Consider the following 17,960-nt stretch of genomic DNA (forward strand, 5'->3'; position numbering starts at 1 on the left):
ACCTTCATCTCTCCCTCACCCCCATCTCCCAACCTTCATCTCTCCCTCACCCCCATCTCCCAACCTTCATCTCTCCCTCACCCCCATCTCACACCTGCTCCCCTCCTCCTTCCCTCTCCAACGCACCGTCTCCCCTGGGTGGGACCAGTACTGACCAATAGACCGTGGGTATACGGGGAGACACGCGGCTTTAAAGGGATGAGGGGTGTGGCTGCAGACCCCTCCCATCGCTGGGCGAATTCCTCGGCCCTGGAGCGGAGAAACTCGCTGCAGGGAGAAGGTCGTGGTTCCTTTCGGACGGTCCGGTAGGCGGGTTGACGATCACTCGTGGCGACACCCGAGTTTCTAACGTTATGAGATGTCTGCCCATGGCACAGACGACGCGCCGCGCTCCTGTCTGTGTTCGTCGTGTCTCTCATTGCGACCCAGTTCAGTGCGCTGGGCTGGGGCGGCGCCAGGGGAAGGGTTTTGAACCACCTGTTGAAGTTATTCGGGATTCCCTCAGAAACGGTATACAGGGCCGCCAAATGAGAGCAGGTAGAGATAGAAGAGGTTGGAGTAGATAAATAGTGGTCGAAAACAAGCGGAGAAGGGAGATACTGAGCGAGATAAAAAAAAAGTGAGAGGGAGGGAGAGTCAGACAGACCTCGGTGGGAGGGACTGGAATGGTGAGATAAAGATTTCAAGATTGTTTAATGTCATTTCCAGTACACAAGTTTTTTAAGGAGAACGAAATAATTGTTACTCTGGATCCGATGCAGCATCAAATAAAAACACAAAAATAAGAAAAATACAACAAACATAAATACATAAAGTAGTGAGTATAAAATAGTGAGTACATGAGGTCATAAGACGACCCTGATGATAAAGTCGTGGCGGTTGGAGGTGTTGATCAGCTCACTGGGGAAAGTTGTTTTTTCAGTCTTGTGGCCCTGGGGTGGATGTTAGGTAGCCCCCTCCCTAATGGGAGTGGGACAAACAGGCCATGAGCAGGGTGGGTGGTATTCTTTATGATGATAGTGGCCCTTTTCTGGTACCTTTCTATTTTGCAGTACTGCACACATTGAGAGTATGTCGATAAAGTGACACTAGGAACAGGAGTGTCTGTACATTTAATTACTGACATGAAATGATGTAGTGGTGGTTGGAGAGGTGGATTAGTAGGTGGAGTTGTTGATCAGGCTTGCTGTCTGGGGAAAGTATCTGTTTTTTAGTCTTGTGGTGAACAGGGAATTGGAATTGGTTTATTATTGTGTACTGTTCCTTCAGATCAATTCATTACACAGTGCATTGAGGTAGAACTAGGGAAAACAACAGAATGCAGAATGAAGTGTTTCAGTTACAGAGAAAGTGCAGTGCACGCAGACAGTAGATGTAAGGTCATAAATGAGGATTGCGAGGACACAAAATGCTGGAGGAACAGGTCAGGCAGCATCTATGGAGGGGGGATAAACAGCTGGCGTTTTATTCCTCTCCAAAGATACTGCCTGATTTGCTGAGCTCCTCCAGCATTTTGTGTGTGTTGTCCCAGATTTCTAGCATCTGCAGAATCTTTCTTGTCTCTTAAGATTGTGAGGTCAAAAATCATACGAGGGAACCATTCCATCCTCCAGGTTCATTCGGCTACTGGATGTGCAGGGTCTGAGTCAGGTGGGGAAGCCCCCTCAAAAATCTAAAGGGTGGATCATTCTGCGTGCCAATGATGCTGAAGATGTTTTTAAAAAGTATATAAGTTTGAATTTAGAGATACAGCTCGGTTACAGGCCTTTCGGGCCCAATGAGTCCATGCTATCTAATTAGACCCATGTGACCAATTAACCACTAACCTGTACATCTTTAGAATCCGGAGCACCTGGAGAAAACCCTCACTGTTACAGGGAGAATATATGAACTCCTTTCAAACAGCGGCGGGAGTTGAACCCAGGTTGCTAGTGCTGTAAAGCGTTGTGCCCACCATTATGCTACCATGCTGTTTCAGTATAAACCAATGGTTTCCAAGGGGCAGTATCACCCCCTTTGGTGGAGGTGGGAGCTTTAACTGGGGGCATGCCATCTTCTCATTAGTACCTTCAGGGAGGAGGTACAAGAGCCTGAAGACACACACTCAATGTTTCAAGAACGGCTTCTTCCCCTCCACCATCAGATTTCTGAATGGATAATGAACCTATGAACACTGCATAATTTAATATATATGTCCTCCACCATCAATGCTGCCCTCAACTGCGTCTCTTCCATTTCGTGCATGTCTGTGCTCACCCCATCCTCCGGCAGGGATAGGGTTCCTTTTGTCTTCACCTACCACTCCACCAGCCTTTGGTACAGCACATAATTCTCTATAACTTCTGCCGTACCCAAGGGGATCCCACCACCAACTTATCCCCCCCCCCCTGACTTTCTGCTTTCCACAGGCATCGCTCTCTACGCGAGCCACTTGTCCACTTGTACCTCCCCACTAATTTCCCACCTAGCACTTGTCCTTGCAAGCAGAACAAGTAATACACCTGCCCCTGCACCTCCTCCCTCACTACCCTCAGGGCCCCAAACAGTCGGTCCAGGTGAGGTGCCACTTCCTCTGTGAGTCTGTTGGGGTCAGCTATTGTACGCAGTGCTCCAGTGTAGCCTCCTGCATATCGTTACCATAGGTTGGGAGCCTGCTTCACCGAGCACCTATGCTTAGTCTGCTGGAAAAAGCGGGATTTCCCATTGGCCACCGATTTTAATTCCACTTCCCATTCTCATTCCGACATGTCAATCCATGGCCGCCTCTAATGTTGTGACATGGCAGCACAGGTTGGAGAAGCACCACCTTGTATTCCGTTCCAGTGGCCTCCAACCTGATGCTGTGAACATCGATTTCTTGAACTTCTGGTAATGAATGCACTCCCCATTCCCTTCTCCCTCTCTCACTTTACCTTCTTACCTGCCATCACCTCCCTGTGGCATTCCTCCCCCTTTTCTTTCTGCCATGGCTTCCTGTCTTCTATCAGCTTCCCCCTTCTCCAGCCTTTTATCTCTTTCACCAATCAACCTCCCAGCTCTTTACTTCACCTCTCTTCCCCTCCCGGCTTTACCTTGTGTTTCTCCCTCCCTCCCCCATCACCCTCTAGCTCTGACTCCCCACTTATTTTCCCCTCCAGTCCTGACGAAGGGTCTTGGCCTGAAACGTCGACTGTACTCTTCCTGGCATACTGAGTTCCTCCATTTTGTGTGCATTGCTCAGATTTCCAGCATCTGCAGATTTTCTCTTCTTTGTAACTTACAGCTTTTTACTTATTGCAACAAATGACTGCTGCTGCAAAACAACAGGGGTCACGATGTATAAGGTAAAACAGTAACAGAATTCAGAATAAAGTGTTACAGTTGCAGAGAGAGCACAGAGCAGGTAGACAGTAACATACAAGTCATAATCAAGATAGATAAGGTCAAGAGGTCATTGTCTGAATAAAATTGAAGTATGAGGTTTGTCCTTTGCTTCTGGCTGGAAACAATCCTGGCATTTGCATCAAGTGACAGAAGAGCTGTGCCCTGAACCTCCCCAACATGGTAATTGAGCTTTTGGCTTCAGAAACAATTGATTTTCTTTGACGTGTCGAGGTGTAAATGGAAAGAGATAGGTGTTTCAAACTCTCTCAACAAAGCGGAGAGCATCATGGTGCTTCAAAGGAGCCCTAACAATTAGAAATAAAGATTAAAGACTAGCTTTATTAGTCACATGTATAGCTTCCATCATCAGGAACCCCACCTCCCAGCATATGCTCTCTTCTCACTGCTGCCATCAGAAAGAAGGTACAGGAGCCTCAGGACTGCATGAGGTTCAGGAAGTCATTACTCCTATGTCAGGATGCAACAATAGCTCAGCATTTAACACCATCATTCCCAAATTCCTGATTGATAAGTTACAGAACCTTGGGCCTCTGTACCTCCCTCTGCAATTGGATCCTCGACTTCCTAACTGGAAGACCACAATCTGTGTGGATTGATGATAATATTTCCTCCTCGCTGACAATCAACATTGGCGCACCTCAGGGGTGTGTGCTTAGCCCACTGCTCTACTCTCTCTAAATCCACAACTGTGTGGCTAGGCATAGCTCAAATACCATCTGATGACACAACCATTGTTGGTAGAATCTCAGATGGTGATGAGAGGGCGTACGGGAACGAGGTATACCAACTGGTGGAGTGGTGTTGCAGCAACAACCTTGCACTCAACGTCAATAAGACTAAAGAGCTGATTGTGGACTTCAGGAAGGATAAGATGAAGGAACACATAACAATCCTCAGAGAGGGATCAGAAGTGGAGAGAGTGAGCATTTTCAAGTTCCTGGGTGTCAAGATCTCTGAGGTCCTAACCTGGTCTCAACATATCGAGGCAGCTATATTTCATTAGGAGTTTGGTATATCAACAAAAACACACAAAATCCTCTCTAGGTGTACAGTGGGGAGCATTCTGGTATGGGGGGGGGGGGGGGGAGATGGCTACTGCACAGGACTGAAAGAAGCTGCAGAGAGCACATTGACTCACCAAATTCCTCCTCCAGCACAAAAAAATTAGCAAAATGGACCCCCAAATCCCAACCCCCCACAAAAAAACGAACAAAAATGGGACACATCGACCCCTGAATCCCTCTTCCCTGCAAAAAAACCAAACAAAATGAGCATCTTGACCATCATGACTGTCCTCTCATGTTCTCTATTTATTGTGTAATAATTATTACTATTTTGCTTTTTTGTTTCTCTCTGTTTACTGTGAATGCACATAAAATGAATCTTGGGGTTTATATGGTGACATGCATGTACTTGTCTGTCCATGGCCTCCTCTACTGTCAAGATGAGGCCACACGCAGGTCGATGGAGCAATACCTTATCTCCTGCCTAGGTAGCCTCCTACTTGCTGGCATGAATATTCAACTCACAGACCTCCGTTGATACCCCTGCCCCCCCCTTACCCCATCCCTATCTATAATTTTAGTCTGGTTCTCTTTCTCTCTCTTTTTTCCCCTCACTATAATCCCCCCAGCCCGACCTTTCTCTTTTATTTCCCATAATTCTCCACCTTCCCCCTAGCCCTTTTCCCTCCAGCCTATCACTTCTTGGCTCTCTACTTCATCCCTCCTCCCACTTCTTATCCCCCCTCAACCATCCCATGTTACTTCACTCCTGATGAAGGGTTTCGGCCCAAAACGCCATCAATACCTCCTCCCATAGATGCTGTCTGGCCTGCTGAGTTCTGCCAGCAAATTGTGTTTTTATTTATTTCCAGCATCTGCAGATTCACTTGTGTTACTTTGATAATAAACTTACTTTGAGCTTTGTAGATCAAAACATACAGTGAAATCTCTTGTTTGCATCAAATCATTTCAGTAAGGATTATTCTGGGGGGTGGGGGGGGGTAGCCTGTCAGTGGCTACCCCCGACACCTGCATAACGTGCCCACAATTTACTTACCCTAATCAGGGTAAAATTACCCTAACCCTAATTTACTTACCCTAATCTGTATGTCTTTGGAGTGTGGGAGAAAAGCAGAGTACCCAGAGGAAACCCACATGGTAACGGGGAGAATGTACAAACTCCACACAGACAGCAGTGGGAATCAAACCCTGATCTTCAGCTAGCACTGTAGTAACTAATCACTATGCCACTGTGTCGCCTGCTGTGTTCAGCAAAAGTTGTTGCTGAACCACAAGGAGATATCAGGATATAAAGAACCAAGCAAATGGAAGCAGAGGTGTCAAACATTAAAACACTTGGAAGTTCAGGGTTTAGGCTTTGACACTTAAAGGCATAGCCTTTAAAGTTGCAGAGGTCATGAGGAAAATCGGAGGGCGATTTAGAAGAGTGTAGAGTTATTTAATAGTTGCAGGTTGAAGGTTCTGGAGAACTGTGGAGCAATTCAAAAACAAGGATGAGAGTTTTTGAACATGACATTCTACAAATGCTGGAAATCTTGAGGAACACACACAACATACTGGAGGATTAAAACTTTGATAAACTTCAATAGATGTGAGGTGGATAATCACAGCCTGGTATGGAAACACCAATACCTTTGAACAGAAAATCCTACGAAGAGTAGTGGACTTTGAACTTTGGGCTCAGCAGGTCAGGAATAAAGAGTTGATGCCTCGTACCTTCAATGTTGAAATTCTACATGTTAACTGTGCTAAATATGCTGCATTATTATTTTGCAGACGTGATGGCAAGCATCTTGTTGAACTCTGCTAATAAACTGGCACTTGAGGCCTGGATGGCAGAAACGGGCATTGACCTTGTCCAGGTCAATGGCCAACGTAAGTTTGGCGGACCCCCTCCAGGTTAGTCGTGAGAACAATGTCCAGTTTGTGTACTAAAGAGATCAACTTTATTTGTCACATACACAGTGGAACATAGTGAAATGTGTCATTTGCATCAATAGCCAACACAATCTGAGGAGCAGCCCAGAAGTATCACTACACTTCTGGCACCAACATAGCATGCCCATAACATAGAGATGGTAGTGGGAATTGAAACCTGATCACAATTGCTGGCACAGTAAAGCATTATGCTTGCAACTACTCTGCCCTACCACTCATGCTGTTTGGTGTCCAAGTGATGTTTCACTTTCCAATGTACTTCCTTTATTTCCAAATCTTTTGTGATGAGGATGCAAGCAGACGGCTTCAGAGTTCAAAATAAATTTATTACAAAGTACTCGTACGTCGTAGTGGAGCTACGTTTCCATCAAAGAAGGTGTAAAGAGGTCCTTCCTTGGGCAGGGTGTAACACTGGCCTGGACCCCCGATATAGGAGCAGGTGGTGGATGGCTGTATGAGCAGCTGGTACATATCACAAGTCCTGGTTATGGGACCACTGATGCCAAGCCGACAATCCCAGAAGAAGATTGATAATGTCGGGGGCATTATCATTATCTGTAGACTTCCTTGGGTTTCTTCACCTTGTCTGCTAAGGAATGTCATGCCTTCTTCTAACCCACCTGATTTCTTTATCAAGTGTTGGCTTGTGCTGCTTGTACTCCATAAGCACCTCATTTGTTCCTACCTGGTAAAACGTGCAATGCATCTCCAAGGCATTTCTTATCCAAGGGCTCTATCGCATGAAAACCAAGGTTCCCTACACACGTTATCGCTTTCTTTTATTCTTATGGCACAGACAAGTATTGCACTCTTAAAATTTCACTTTTGAAGGCCTCCCACTTGCCATGTACTCCTTGGTCAGAAAACAGCCTGTCCCAATCATGCCTACCTGATCCCTCCTGATACCATTAAAATGGCCCTTTCTCCAATTTAGAATCTCAACCTACAGACCCGACCTATATTTACTTTGAAACTAATGATATTGTGATCACTGGATGGAGAAGTTTTGGGCTGCGATCCTTCATCAGGAATAAATTCATCTCTCATCAGATCCTTCATGGAAAGAAAGGGGGCAGAATCCAGAAATAAGTAGTGGGGGGGGGGGAATGGGAAGGAGTACAAGATGGCAAGTGATAGGTGAGACCAGATGAGGGGGAAAGTGAGGGAGGGGATGAAGTGAGACACTGGGAAGTGACAGGTGAGACCAGGTGAGGGGCAAGGTGTGTGGGTGAGGGAGGGGGATGAAGTGAGAAGCTGGGTGGTGATAGGTGGAAGAGGTAAACGATGAAGAAGAAAGAATCAGACAGGTGAGGAGAGTGAACGATGGGAGAAAGGGAAGGAAGAGCAGCACCAGAAGGAGGTGATGGACAATTGAGGAGAAGAGAAGAGGACAGAGGACAACAGAATGGGGATTGAAAAAAGAGAGAAGGAGTGAGGGGAGAAAAATACCAGAAGTTGGAGGAATCGATGTTCATGCCATTGAGTTGGAGGCCACCCAGACAGAATATTTATTTATTTATTTATTGAGATACATCACAGAATAGGCCCTTCTGGCCCTTCCAGCTGCACTGCATGACAATCCCCTAATTTAACCCTAGCCTGCTCACACAGGATAATTTACAATAACCAATTAACCTACTAACTGGTACCTCACTGGTCTGTGGGAGAAAATTGGAGGAAACCCACGCAATCACAGTTAGAACGTACAAACTCATTACAGACAGCATTGGGAAGTTAAACCTGGTTTGCTTGTACTGTAAAGTGTTGTGTTAACCACTACTCAACCATATTGCATTCAAATTTAACTTGTTTAAATTTAAATTTGTTGTTTAAATTTAGATTTAAATTTGATGAATGGAGATTCTTGTAACTAAAGGGTTTCAAAGCAAATATTCTGTGGAATATTTCAAGGTACTGTACTTTAACTGTAGCCCTTTAATTTCCTTTCCCCACACTGGGTTAAAAAAACTAATTAGCTTTGCTGAATCACAGCAGTCTTAAAGAAAAGTTAGACCATAAGGCCATAAGATATAGGAGCAGAAATAGGCCATTCATCCCATCGAGTCTGCTCTGCCATTCAACCGTGGGCTGATACAATTCTTCCAGTCATCCCCGGACCCTTTGATGCCCTGGCTAATCGAGACCGATCTATCGCTGCCTTAATTACACCCAATGACTTGGCCTCCACAGCTGCTCATGGCAACAAATTCCACAGATTTACCACCCTCTGACTAAAGTAATTTCTCTGCATCTCTGTTCTAAATGGACGTCCTTCATCCTGAACTTCTGCCCTCTTATCCGAGACTCCCCTACCATGGGAAATAACTTCGCCACATCTAATCAGTTCAGTCCTTTTAACATTTGGAATGCTTCTATGAGATCCCCTTTCATTCTCCTGAACTCCAGGGAATACAGCCCAAGGGCTGCCAGACGTTCCTTGTGTGGTAACCCTTTAATTCCTGGAATCATTCTCTTGAATCTTCTCTGAACCCTCTCCAGTGTCAGTATAATCTTTCTAAAACTGCACATAATACTCCCAAGTGTGGTCTCACAGGTGCCTTATAGAGCCTCAACATCACATCCATGCTCTTATATTCTGTACCTCTAGAAATGAATGCCAACATTGCATTTGCCTTCTTCACCAACAACTCAACCTGGAGGTTAACCTTTAAGGTATCCTGCACAAGGACTCACAAGTCCCTTTGGACTCTGCATTTTGAATTCTCTCTCCTGCCCATTTATTTCTTCCACCTTTCATTTGCCACTTCTTTGCCCATTCCCCTAAACTATCTAAGTCTCTCTGCAGGCTCTGTTTCCTCAACACTACCCGCTCCTCCACCTATCTTTGTAATATCGGCAAATTTAGCCTCAAATCCATTAACCCCATAGTCCTGATCATTGACGTACATCGTAAAAAGCAGCGGTCCCAACACTGACCTTGTGGAACTCCACTGGTAATTGGCAGCCAGTCAGAATAGGATCAAATACCAGAATAAGATTCAATGTAAATTTATTTTCAAAGTGTATATATATGTCACCATATACAAACCTGAGGTTCATTTCCTTGCGAGCATTCACAGTAAATACAAGAAACACAATAGACTTAATGGAAGACTGTTCCCAGCTTGTCCTCTTTCCCTACCCCCACCTTATTATTCTGGTGTCTTTTCCCCCTGCTCTCTAGATGCTGCCTGACCCCCAGCATTTTGTGTGTGTTGCTCTGAATTTCCAGCAGCTGCAGAATCTCTTGTGTTTAAGAATGTTTCTTTTCTCCTCTGCTTCATCTTAAGTTTCACAGAATAGACCGGAGAGTGCAGAGGAGACTTACCAGAATGCTGCTTAGACCATATCTTTTGAGGATACAGTCTGTGGTACTCTTTATCACAGATGGTTGTAGAGGCCAAATTATTGGGTATATTTGAGATGGAGGTTGATAGGTTTGTGATTAATCAGGATGTCAAAGGTTATGGGGAGAAAGCAGGAGAATGGGGTTGAAAAGGATACTAAGTTAGCTTAATGGAATGGTGGAACAGATGTAATGGGCTGAATGGCCTAATCTGCTCCTAGGTTTATGTTCCACAGAATGAACAACCATTGTGCAAATGACAACAAACTGTGCAAATACAAAAAAAACAAACAATATTGATAAATACTCCTTGAAAGGGAGTCCATATGTTGGAGGAAGAGTTTAATGATGGGATGAGTAAAGCTGAGTGAAGATCTCCCCTCTAGTTTGAGAGCCTGATGGTTGAGCCTGACCATTCCTGCACCTGGTGATGTGGGTCCTGTAGCTCCTGCTCTTTCCCCCAATGGCAGCGGCGAGAAGAGAGCAGAAATGACCCGGGCAGTGGGTGTCACTGATGATGGATGCTGCTTTCCTGCAACATTGCTCCACGTGGATGTGCTCAGTGTTGGGGAAGATGATGGACTGGGCTGTCTCCACTACTTTTTGAGAGATTTTCCCTTCAAGATGAGATGTTTCTCCTCTAAACCTGCATTTGGTCTCAGGTTGATGATCCCCTGAACATTGATTTCTCTTAACTTCCAGTAATTTCTCCCCTCTCCACTTTTCCTTTTCCACTCGCCATTCTGGTTTCCCTCTTGCCTCTTCTTCTCACCTGCCTACCTCCACCCTCTGGTTCCCCGCCTCTGCTTTCTTCCATGGTCCACTGTCCTCTTCTATCAGATTCCTTCTTCAGCCGCTTATTTCTTCCACCTAACCCCTCCCAGTGTCAAACCTCCCCCCCCATCCACCCACTTTGCCCCTTATGTGGTCTCACCTATCACCTGCCAGATTGTACTCCTTCCCCACCGTCCCCCTCTATCATATTCTGGCATCTCCCTGCTCCCCCTTCCTTTCCAGCCCTGATGTCGAGTCTCCAGCCTGAGACATCAACTGTTTATTCCTCTCCATAGATCAGGGGTTCCCAACCTTTTTAATGCCATGCACCAATACCATTAAGCAAAGGGTCTGTGTTTGCCAGGTTGGAAAGCCCTGGTATAGATGCTACCCGAGTTCCTCCAGCATTTCTCCTCTCTTCCCTATCTTTTCCTGGCTTCTTCTCCCTTTCTTCCCAGTCCTGATGAAAAGTTTTGGCCCAAAATGCCGACAGTTTATTTCCCTCCTAACCTGATAAGTTCCTCCAACATATTCTGAATTTTCAAAGTGAAATTTATTATCAGAGTATATACACATCACTGCATACAACCCTGAGATTATTTCTCTTGCGTGCATACTCAGCAAATCTATAAAATAGTAACTGTAAACAGGATCAGTGAAAGATCAAGTAGAGCATGGAAGACAACAAACTCTGCAAATGCAAATGTAAATAAATAGCAAGGACATGAAATAACAAGATAAGGAGTCAATAAAGTGAGATTATTGATTGTGGGAACATCTTAATAGATGAGTGTGGTTAACCTCTTGTGATTGTTGAGGCATAGTAACTGTTCTTGAACCTGTGCTGTGAGTCCTGAGGCTCTTGTGCCTTGTACCTCATGGTAGAAGCAAGAAAAGAGCATGGCCTGGATGGTGAGACTCTTTGATGCTGCTCTTTTACAACAGCATTTCATGTCTATGTGCACAGTGGTTAGGGGGCTTGGCCAGTGATGTACTGGGCCAAATCCATGTTCTCTATGTTGCTCAAGATTTCCGGCTTCTGCAGAACCTCTTGTGTTTCTAGCTTTTCCGAGTGATTTTGGCTGGAGCTGTTCTTTCGTTCTGCAGGTTGGACAGGACCCCCACCCCTGAGTGGCACTGAAGTGTTCATTGGAAAGTTACCCCAGGATCTGTACGAGGACACACTGATTCCGCTGTTTCAGTCTGCCGGCACGCTGTACGAGTTCCGCCTCATGATGACGTTCAGTGGGGAGAACCGTGGCTTTGCCTACGCCAAGTTCGCCAACCGCTGCTATGCCCAGTGCGCCATCGCCATGTTCAATGGTTACCGGATTAGGGACGGCCGTCCCATCCTGGTATGCTGGAGCACCGAGAAGGACCAGCTTTGCGTTGGAGGCATTCCGTTGTGCAGGAACAGGGAGGAGGTGCTGGGCGTGCTGAGGGAGCTGACCGAGGGAGTGTCAGATTTATCACTGCACCTGAGCCCAGATCGGAAGAAGGAGATGACCAAGTTTGCCGTGGTCAAGTATGAGAGTCACCGGGCCGCAGCGTTGGCGAAGAAGAAACTGGTAGAAGGTACTGTTGGATCCTGATGTTTTAATCCAAGGTTCTTTTAGGAAAGAGGGACAAAACTTGTCACTTCACAATTATTTTACTAAGAGTTGATAGAACAAAGGTAATAGGAACAGAATGGTGATATGGGGGGGTGGGGTGTGTGTGCGTGTGTGACACACACACACACATCACGCCACACATGCACACACAGAGACACACAGTCCCTAACATAGGACAGCTATTTTTATACTACAGACAAGAAAAATTCCAATCAAATTTGTGGATGAGAGACAACCAGTTAGAAAGTACATATTTGAATACTGCAGTATCAAGTTGACCAATGAGAAAACACTTATTCAAATAATGTAGAACAAAGAAACTTGCCGCTCAACCATCAGGCCCTTGAATCGCTGTGGATAACTTCATTCACCTCAACACTGAACTGATTCCACAACCTACAGACTCACTGTCAAGGACTTTACAACTAATATCCTTGATGTTGATTACTTCAAGATCATTGCACCATACATGAATACCCATGAATACAGCCAAACAGAATGACATTATTCCAGGGCCAAGGTGCAAACCAGAATACCAGCAGTTGTACACAGCACAGGCACATATAGCACGTAAGCCAGCAGTAAACATATAGGCAAACAAAAAAAAACACAAAACATATAATAATATAGGCTAAGTCCCTGAGTGTCATTGCTTGTAGATTGTTTGTGCATGTGATGTTGTTGGCACACCCTGAGACACCAGTCCACCAGGCAAGGTTGTTTGATTCCAAACAATTGGTTTATTGATCATTACAAAATGCCTCTAGTGCTTCTTGCTCCCTCCTCTCTCTCTTCCCAGTTTCTCAACCATGATTCCCCTCTCCCTATCCCCTTCCCACTCTCAGTCCATAACAGAAACCCATATCAGAATCTGGTTTGTCATCACTCACATATATCATGGAATTTCTTCATTTTTGTGTGTGGCAGCAGAACAGTGCAATACATAAAGTTACTACAGTACTGTGCAAAAGTCTTAGGCACCCTAGATATATGTATGTGCCTAAGACTTTTGCACATTTACTGTATTTCTCATCTTTTGCATCTTGGTAGTTTGACTGTCTTTGTGTGTAGTTTTCATTGATTCGATTGTGTTTTCTATATCCACTCTTGAGTGCCTGCAAGAACATGAATCTCGGGTAGTATACGGTGATGTATATATTCTTTGATGATAAATTTACTTTCAGCTTTGAACTTATTCAGTGTGTGTTTTTTACCCTTCCAGACTGTATTGAACTCTGGGGTCAACCCATTGAAGTTAATTGGGTGAAACCAGATAGAGTGCACAAGCGTCTGTCCGACCCATCACCCAGCCTCTCGCTGCCCGTGTTGCCAGGGATGGCTGGAGAGCTTTGCTTGCCGCCAATGTGTTGTGCACCCAGCCCTTCCGCTTCCACGGTAAAGAGGGGTAAGTTGCCCCAGCAACCAGAGTCAGAGGAAAGCTCGGCTCCACTGAATGAGGGCTGTGGTCTCGTCAGCCTCCTAAACGCCTACTGCACAAAGAAGCGGCTGGGGGTCCCGAAATATCATGTGCAGCCTCTGGGATTGGATGAGCATTGCTTCTTGGTTAAGGTCTTCTTGCCAGGTCTTGATGCCCATTTCAGTTGGACAGTGATGCTCACCCCAGGAGATCGGGCCTTGGCCCAGGATGTCCTGAGGGAAGAGGCTGCCCGTCAGGTCCTGATGTTCTTGGGTGAGTGATGTTACAACTTTATAAATTTCTGGTTAATCCACATCTGGAGTATTACGTATAGTTCTGGTCACTCCATTATAGGAAGGATGTTGAGGCTTTGGAGAGGGTGCAGGAGAGGTTCATCAGGATGCTGCCTGGTTTAGAGGGCACTTGTTGTAAGGAGAGGTTAGACAAACTTGGGTTGTTTTCTTTGGAGCAGTGGAGGCTGAGGGGAGATCTGATAGAGGTTTATAAGATTATGAAAGGGATAGATAAAGTAGACAGACGGTGTCTTTTCCAGGGTAGAAATGTCTAATATCAGAGGGCATACATTGAAGTTGAGGCCAGGTAGCTTTAAGAAGGATGTGAGGGGTAAGTTTTTACTCAGAGGGTGGTGGATGCCTGCAATTCACTGCCTGGTATGGTGGTAGAGGCAAACATGCTGGAGGCTTTTAAGAAATGTTTGGATAGTCACAAGTGTGTAAGGAAGATTGAGGGATATAGACACGGTCTAGGTAGGAGGGATTAGTGTTTGGGTGTATGACTTGCTTTTTAACTGGTATGACAACAACATTGTGGGCTGAAAGGCCTTTTCTAGTGCTGGACTCTTCCAAGTTCTATCTGCAGTCTTCTTCGTCTGAGTGAATGACAGGGCACTGGGGAGTATCGGACAACAGAGATATCTGGAATTCTGGACCATAATTATGTGAAAGTGGCATCACAGGTAGGTAGTGTCGTAAAGAGAGCATTTAGCACGTTGGCCTTCATAAGACATAGACCATAAGACCATAGGATCTGAATTGGGCCATTTGGATTATGGTTTTGATAGAGGATTTGATAGAGGTATTCAAAATTATAAGGGTAAACGCAACAGGCTTTTTCCACCGAGGTTGGGTGAGACTAGAAACCAGAGGTCATAGGTAAAGGGTGAAAAGTGAAATATTTAAGTGGAACCTGAGGGGGATCTACTTCGGGGGATGTTGAGTGTGTGGAGGTGGTGGCTGTGAGTTTGATTGGAAAATTTAAGAGAAGTTCTGAAGGGCCTGTTTCTGTGCTATAGTACTCTACAATGAGCTCAATACACTGTGTAATAATGATGTTGTCTCTATCACTCTATCTGTCTCACCAGATTGCAGGTTTTATACCATCTGAAGTCTATAATGGGTAGATTTCTGATGCCCTCTGTATGGAAGAGCAGTGTGTCAGATCTCAATACAGTATTTCCTGACCCCAGTTTTAAACTCTACTCCTTCTTGACTTTCCCCACTGGAGAGATTTATTGTCCGTGACTATGTGTATGTCAAATAATGAAAGGTCTAGATAGAGTGGATGAGGAAAGGATATTTCCTATAGAAATGGTGTCTAGGACCAGAGGGCACAGCCTCAAATTAGGATGCCCATTTAGAACAGAGATGAAAAGGAATTTCTTTAGCTAGAGGGTGGTGAGACTGTGGCCACTGGTGGCTGTGGAGGCCAAGTCATCGATGATTAGGGGCATAAATTAAGTGGACAGCAGAAACTTTTTCTCAGTGGTAGGAATGGCTAATCCAAAGGGTATAATTTTAAAGTGATTGGAGGAAAGCATAAGGGAGAAGTCAGAAGTTGTTTTTTTTATATACAGAATGGTGTGTGTGGAACATGCTGCCGGGGGTGGTGGTAGAAGCAGATACATAGGGGTAATAAATCTCAAGGTAGTGTATAGTACTTTGACAATAAATGAACTTTGACACCTGCACATTAGTGTAGTAATGTGACTGCACAAATCCTCATGTTAATGCTGAGTCTATCACATCCCCATTCTTGGCAAAACTCCTCAAACCTTCCTGTGGTTCTGTCCATAAAGTATAACCCTCTTTCTTATTACCTCTCAACCTTCAGGTTCCTGAGCCAGCACGGACGTCTTTACTCACAACTCTAAACTGATTCCACAACCTATAGACCCTCTTTGAAGGACTCTACACTTTCAGGACTCTACACATGAAGGAACATGCTGTTAGGGGTCGTGGCAGAGGCAGATACATTAGGGACATTTAAGAAGCTCTTAGATAGGCACATGGATGATAGAAAAGTGTGTGGTTATGTGGGAGGGAAGGGTTAGATTGACCTTAGGGTAGGTTGAAAGATCATCCCAACATTGTGTGCAACATTGGGTAATATTCTGTGTTCTATACCGAGGCATAGTACCATCCTGTAATATTTTCTTAGTTTCTTATTTAACTAGTTCTTTATATAATCTAGCGACTTCTTATTTTATTGTTACTTATTTTGGAGCTACTGTAACAGGCCCATTCCGGGCCAATGAGCTCACTCCGCTCAATGTGACCAATTAACCTATTAAGCCGTAAGTCTGTTGGATGTGGGAGGAAACCCAAGCAGTCACGAGGAGAACGTCCAAACTCCTTACCTACAGTAGTGGGAATTGAACGCGAGTCACTGGTGCAGTAACGTTACGCTAACTGCTAATCTAGCGTGCCACCCCAATAGTAAAAAAACAGCACAAATGGGTCCTTTGGCTCCTTACTAACTAACCCTACATTAACTCCACTTCCCTTTAATTCTCTCCAGAATCCACCATTCAGCTCAACACTGGGGAATTTACAGTGGCATGTTAACCATTCAGTATTAGTTACATTACTTATGATGTATTGGATCGAATAATCACTGCAGTGCTTTTTATAAGTTTTCTGGTATGGCAACTTTTCTGTTAAAATAGATCAGCTGCCGTTGTTACTCTATGCACCATTTCAAGATTGTTTAATATTCAAGACAGTTTAATGTCATTTCCAGTATACAAGTGTAAAGGGGAATGAAGTAATTGGTACTCTGGATCCTCCGATGCTGCACAAAAATATCTCAATCGGAATCAGGTTTAATATCACCTGCATATGCTATGAAATTTGTTGTTATGTGGCCACAGTACATTGTAATATATAATAAAGATTATGAATTATTTATATATATATGTTAAATAACTAGTTAAGAAAAGAACACAGTAATAATAAAAACACGCTATAAATATAAATACAAAAGATAACTTTTGTCTGCAGATTGTACATAAGGTGACTCCAACAGAAAATGGAAGTAGTGGTGGTTGGGGGTGTGGAGGGGTGGGTTGGTGGGTGAAGGTGTTGATTGACCTTATTGCTTGGGGAAGGTAACTGTTTTTGAATCTGGTGATCCTGGGGTGGATGCTATGTAGCCTCCTCCCTGATAGGAGTGGGACAAACAGCAGGGTGGGTAGGATCCTTCAGGCTGTTACTGGCCCTTTTCCGTCACCTTTCTGTATGTATATCCTTGATGGCGGGTAGGCTTTCACATCTTTCTCTGCCTCTGCATCTGTTGTTAATGGGGTCACATTCCCCCTTTCAATCTTCTCTTGAAGCTTTTATACTCTAGGCTTTTGCTATCCATGCTCATCATTTTCCCTTATGATTTTTCTCTCTCTTTGTTGCTTTTGTTCCCCAGTTAGCTTGACTTTAGCTGTTCCTTGCATTTGTCTAAAAGCTTTTAGACCTAGTTGCATTTAAATCCTTGGGGCTGCTTATAATGGGGCTGTTTTATCCAGGGAACAGTTACATTTTCCTCTTAAGTTTCAGCATAACCCATTTGTATGGATTTGGGTCAACAATAGTTGTATCTTTTAAGCCTCATGCACTTGGGACAGAATACATTGAGTATGCTTCATACTGCTAACATGTTTTTCATTTTTGTTACAGGGTTTTGATGGCTTTAATCCGCCCCCCCCAATACTCGAGAGAGCTGAACCTGAATGACTGGTTTCTCTGAGCTACATATTTCCTGAATGCAAACTTTTGTTTTAAAGTTTTTTTGCACAAGTTTATTTATCACTGTTTAAAAATAAGTAATATAAAGATTTTAAGTTTAGTTACCATTAGTTTTCTCGAAGTTGCTTTTTGTTTTAAACACTTAAGCAGTAGTTAGTAAATTTTTTCAATTTACGTTTTTTGAGGCTCTTTATACTAGCCTCTGAATTGATCTCTGTGTCTATCTACAGTTTTACATTGTGAAGTCATAGAAAACGTTCAGCCAGAGTTAAGAGTTCGATAGTTTAGGCAATGATTTTAAAGAAAATGTTTGAGTAGGATCTTTTTTGAAGAATTTCTCATTGAAGCCTTCAGATCTAAATTAAACTCTTTGTATGTACCTAATTGTACAACTTTGGTAAGGGTAATGACTTTCAAGAACTTACA

General features: G+C 44.2%; 1 protein-coding gene across 1 annotated transcript; it reads left to right on the forward strand.

The window, feature by feature from the left end:
• The first annotated feature begins 234 nt into the window (after positions 1-234).
• On the forward strand, positions 235-17,552 carry dnd1 (DND microRNA-mediated repression inhibitor 1). Its single transcript, XM_059989866.1, has 5 exons — positions 235-305; positions 6,186-6,308; positions 11,575-12,042; positions 13,303-13,770; positions 17,466-17,552. Exons 2-5 carry the CDS (start codon positions 6,191-6,193, stop codon positions 17,471-17,473), a joined length of 1,062 nt encoding a protein of 353 aa, XP_059845849.1. The 5' UTR covers positions 235-305; positions 6,186-6,190; the 3' UTR covers positions 17,474-17,552.
• Positions 17,553-17,960: the final 408 nt, after the last annotated feature.

This window comes from Hypanus sabinus, chromosome 15 (assembly GCF_030144855.1).
Source record: "Hypanus sabinus isolate sHypSab1 chromosome 15, sHypSab1.hap1, whole genome shotgun sequence".
Taxonomy (NCBI): Eukaryota; Metazoa; Chordata; class Chondrichthyes; order Myliobatiformes; family Dasyatidae; genus Hypanus; species Hypanus sabinus.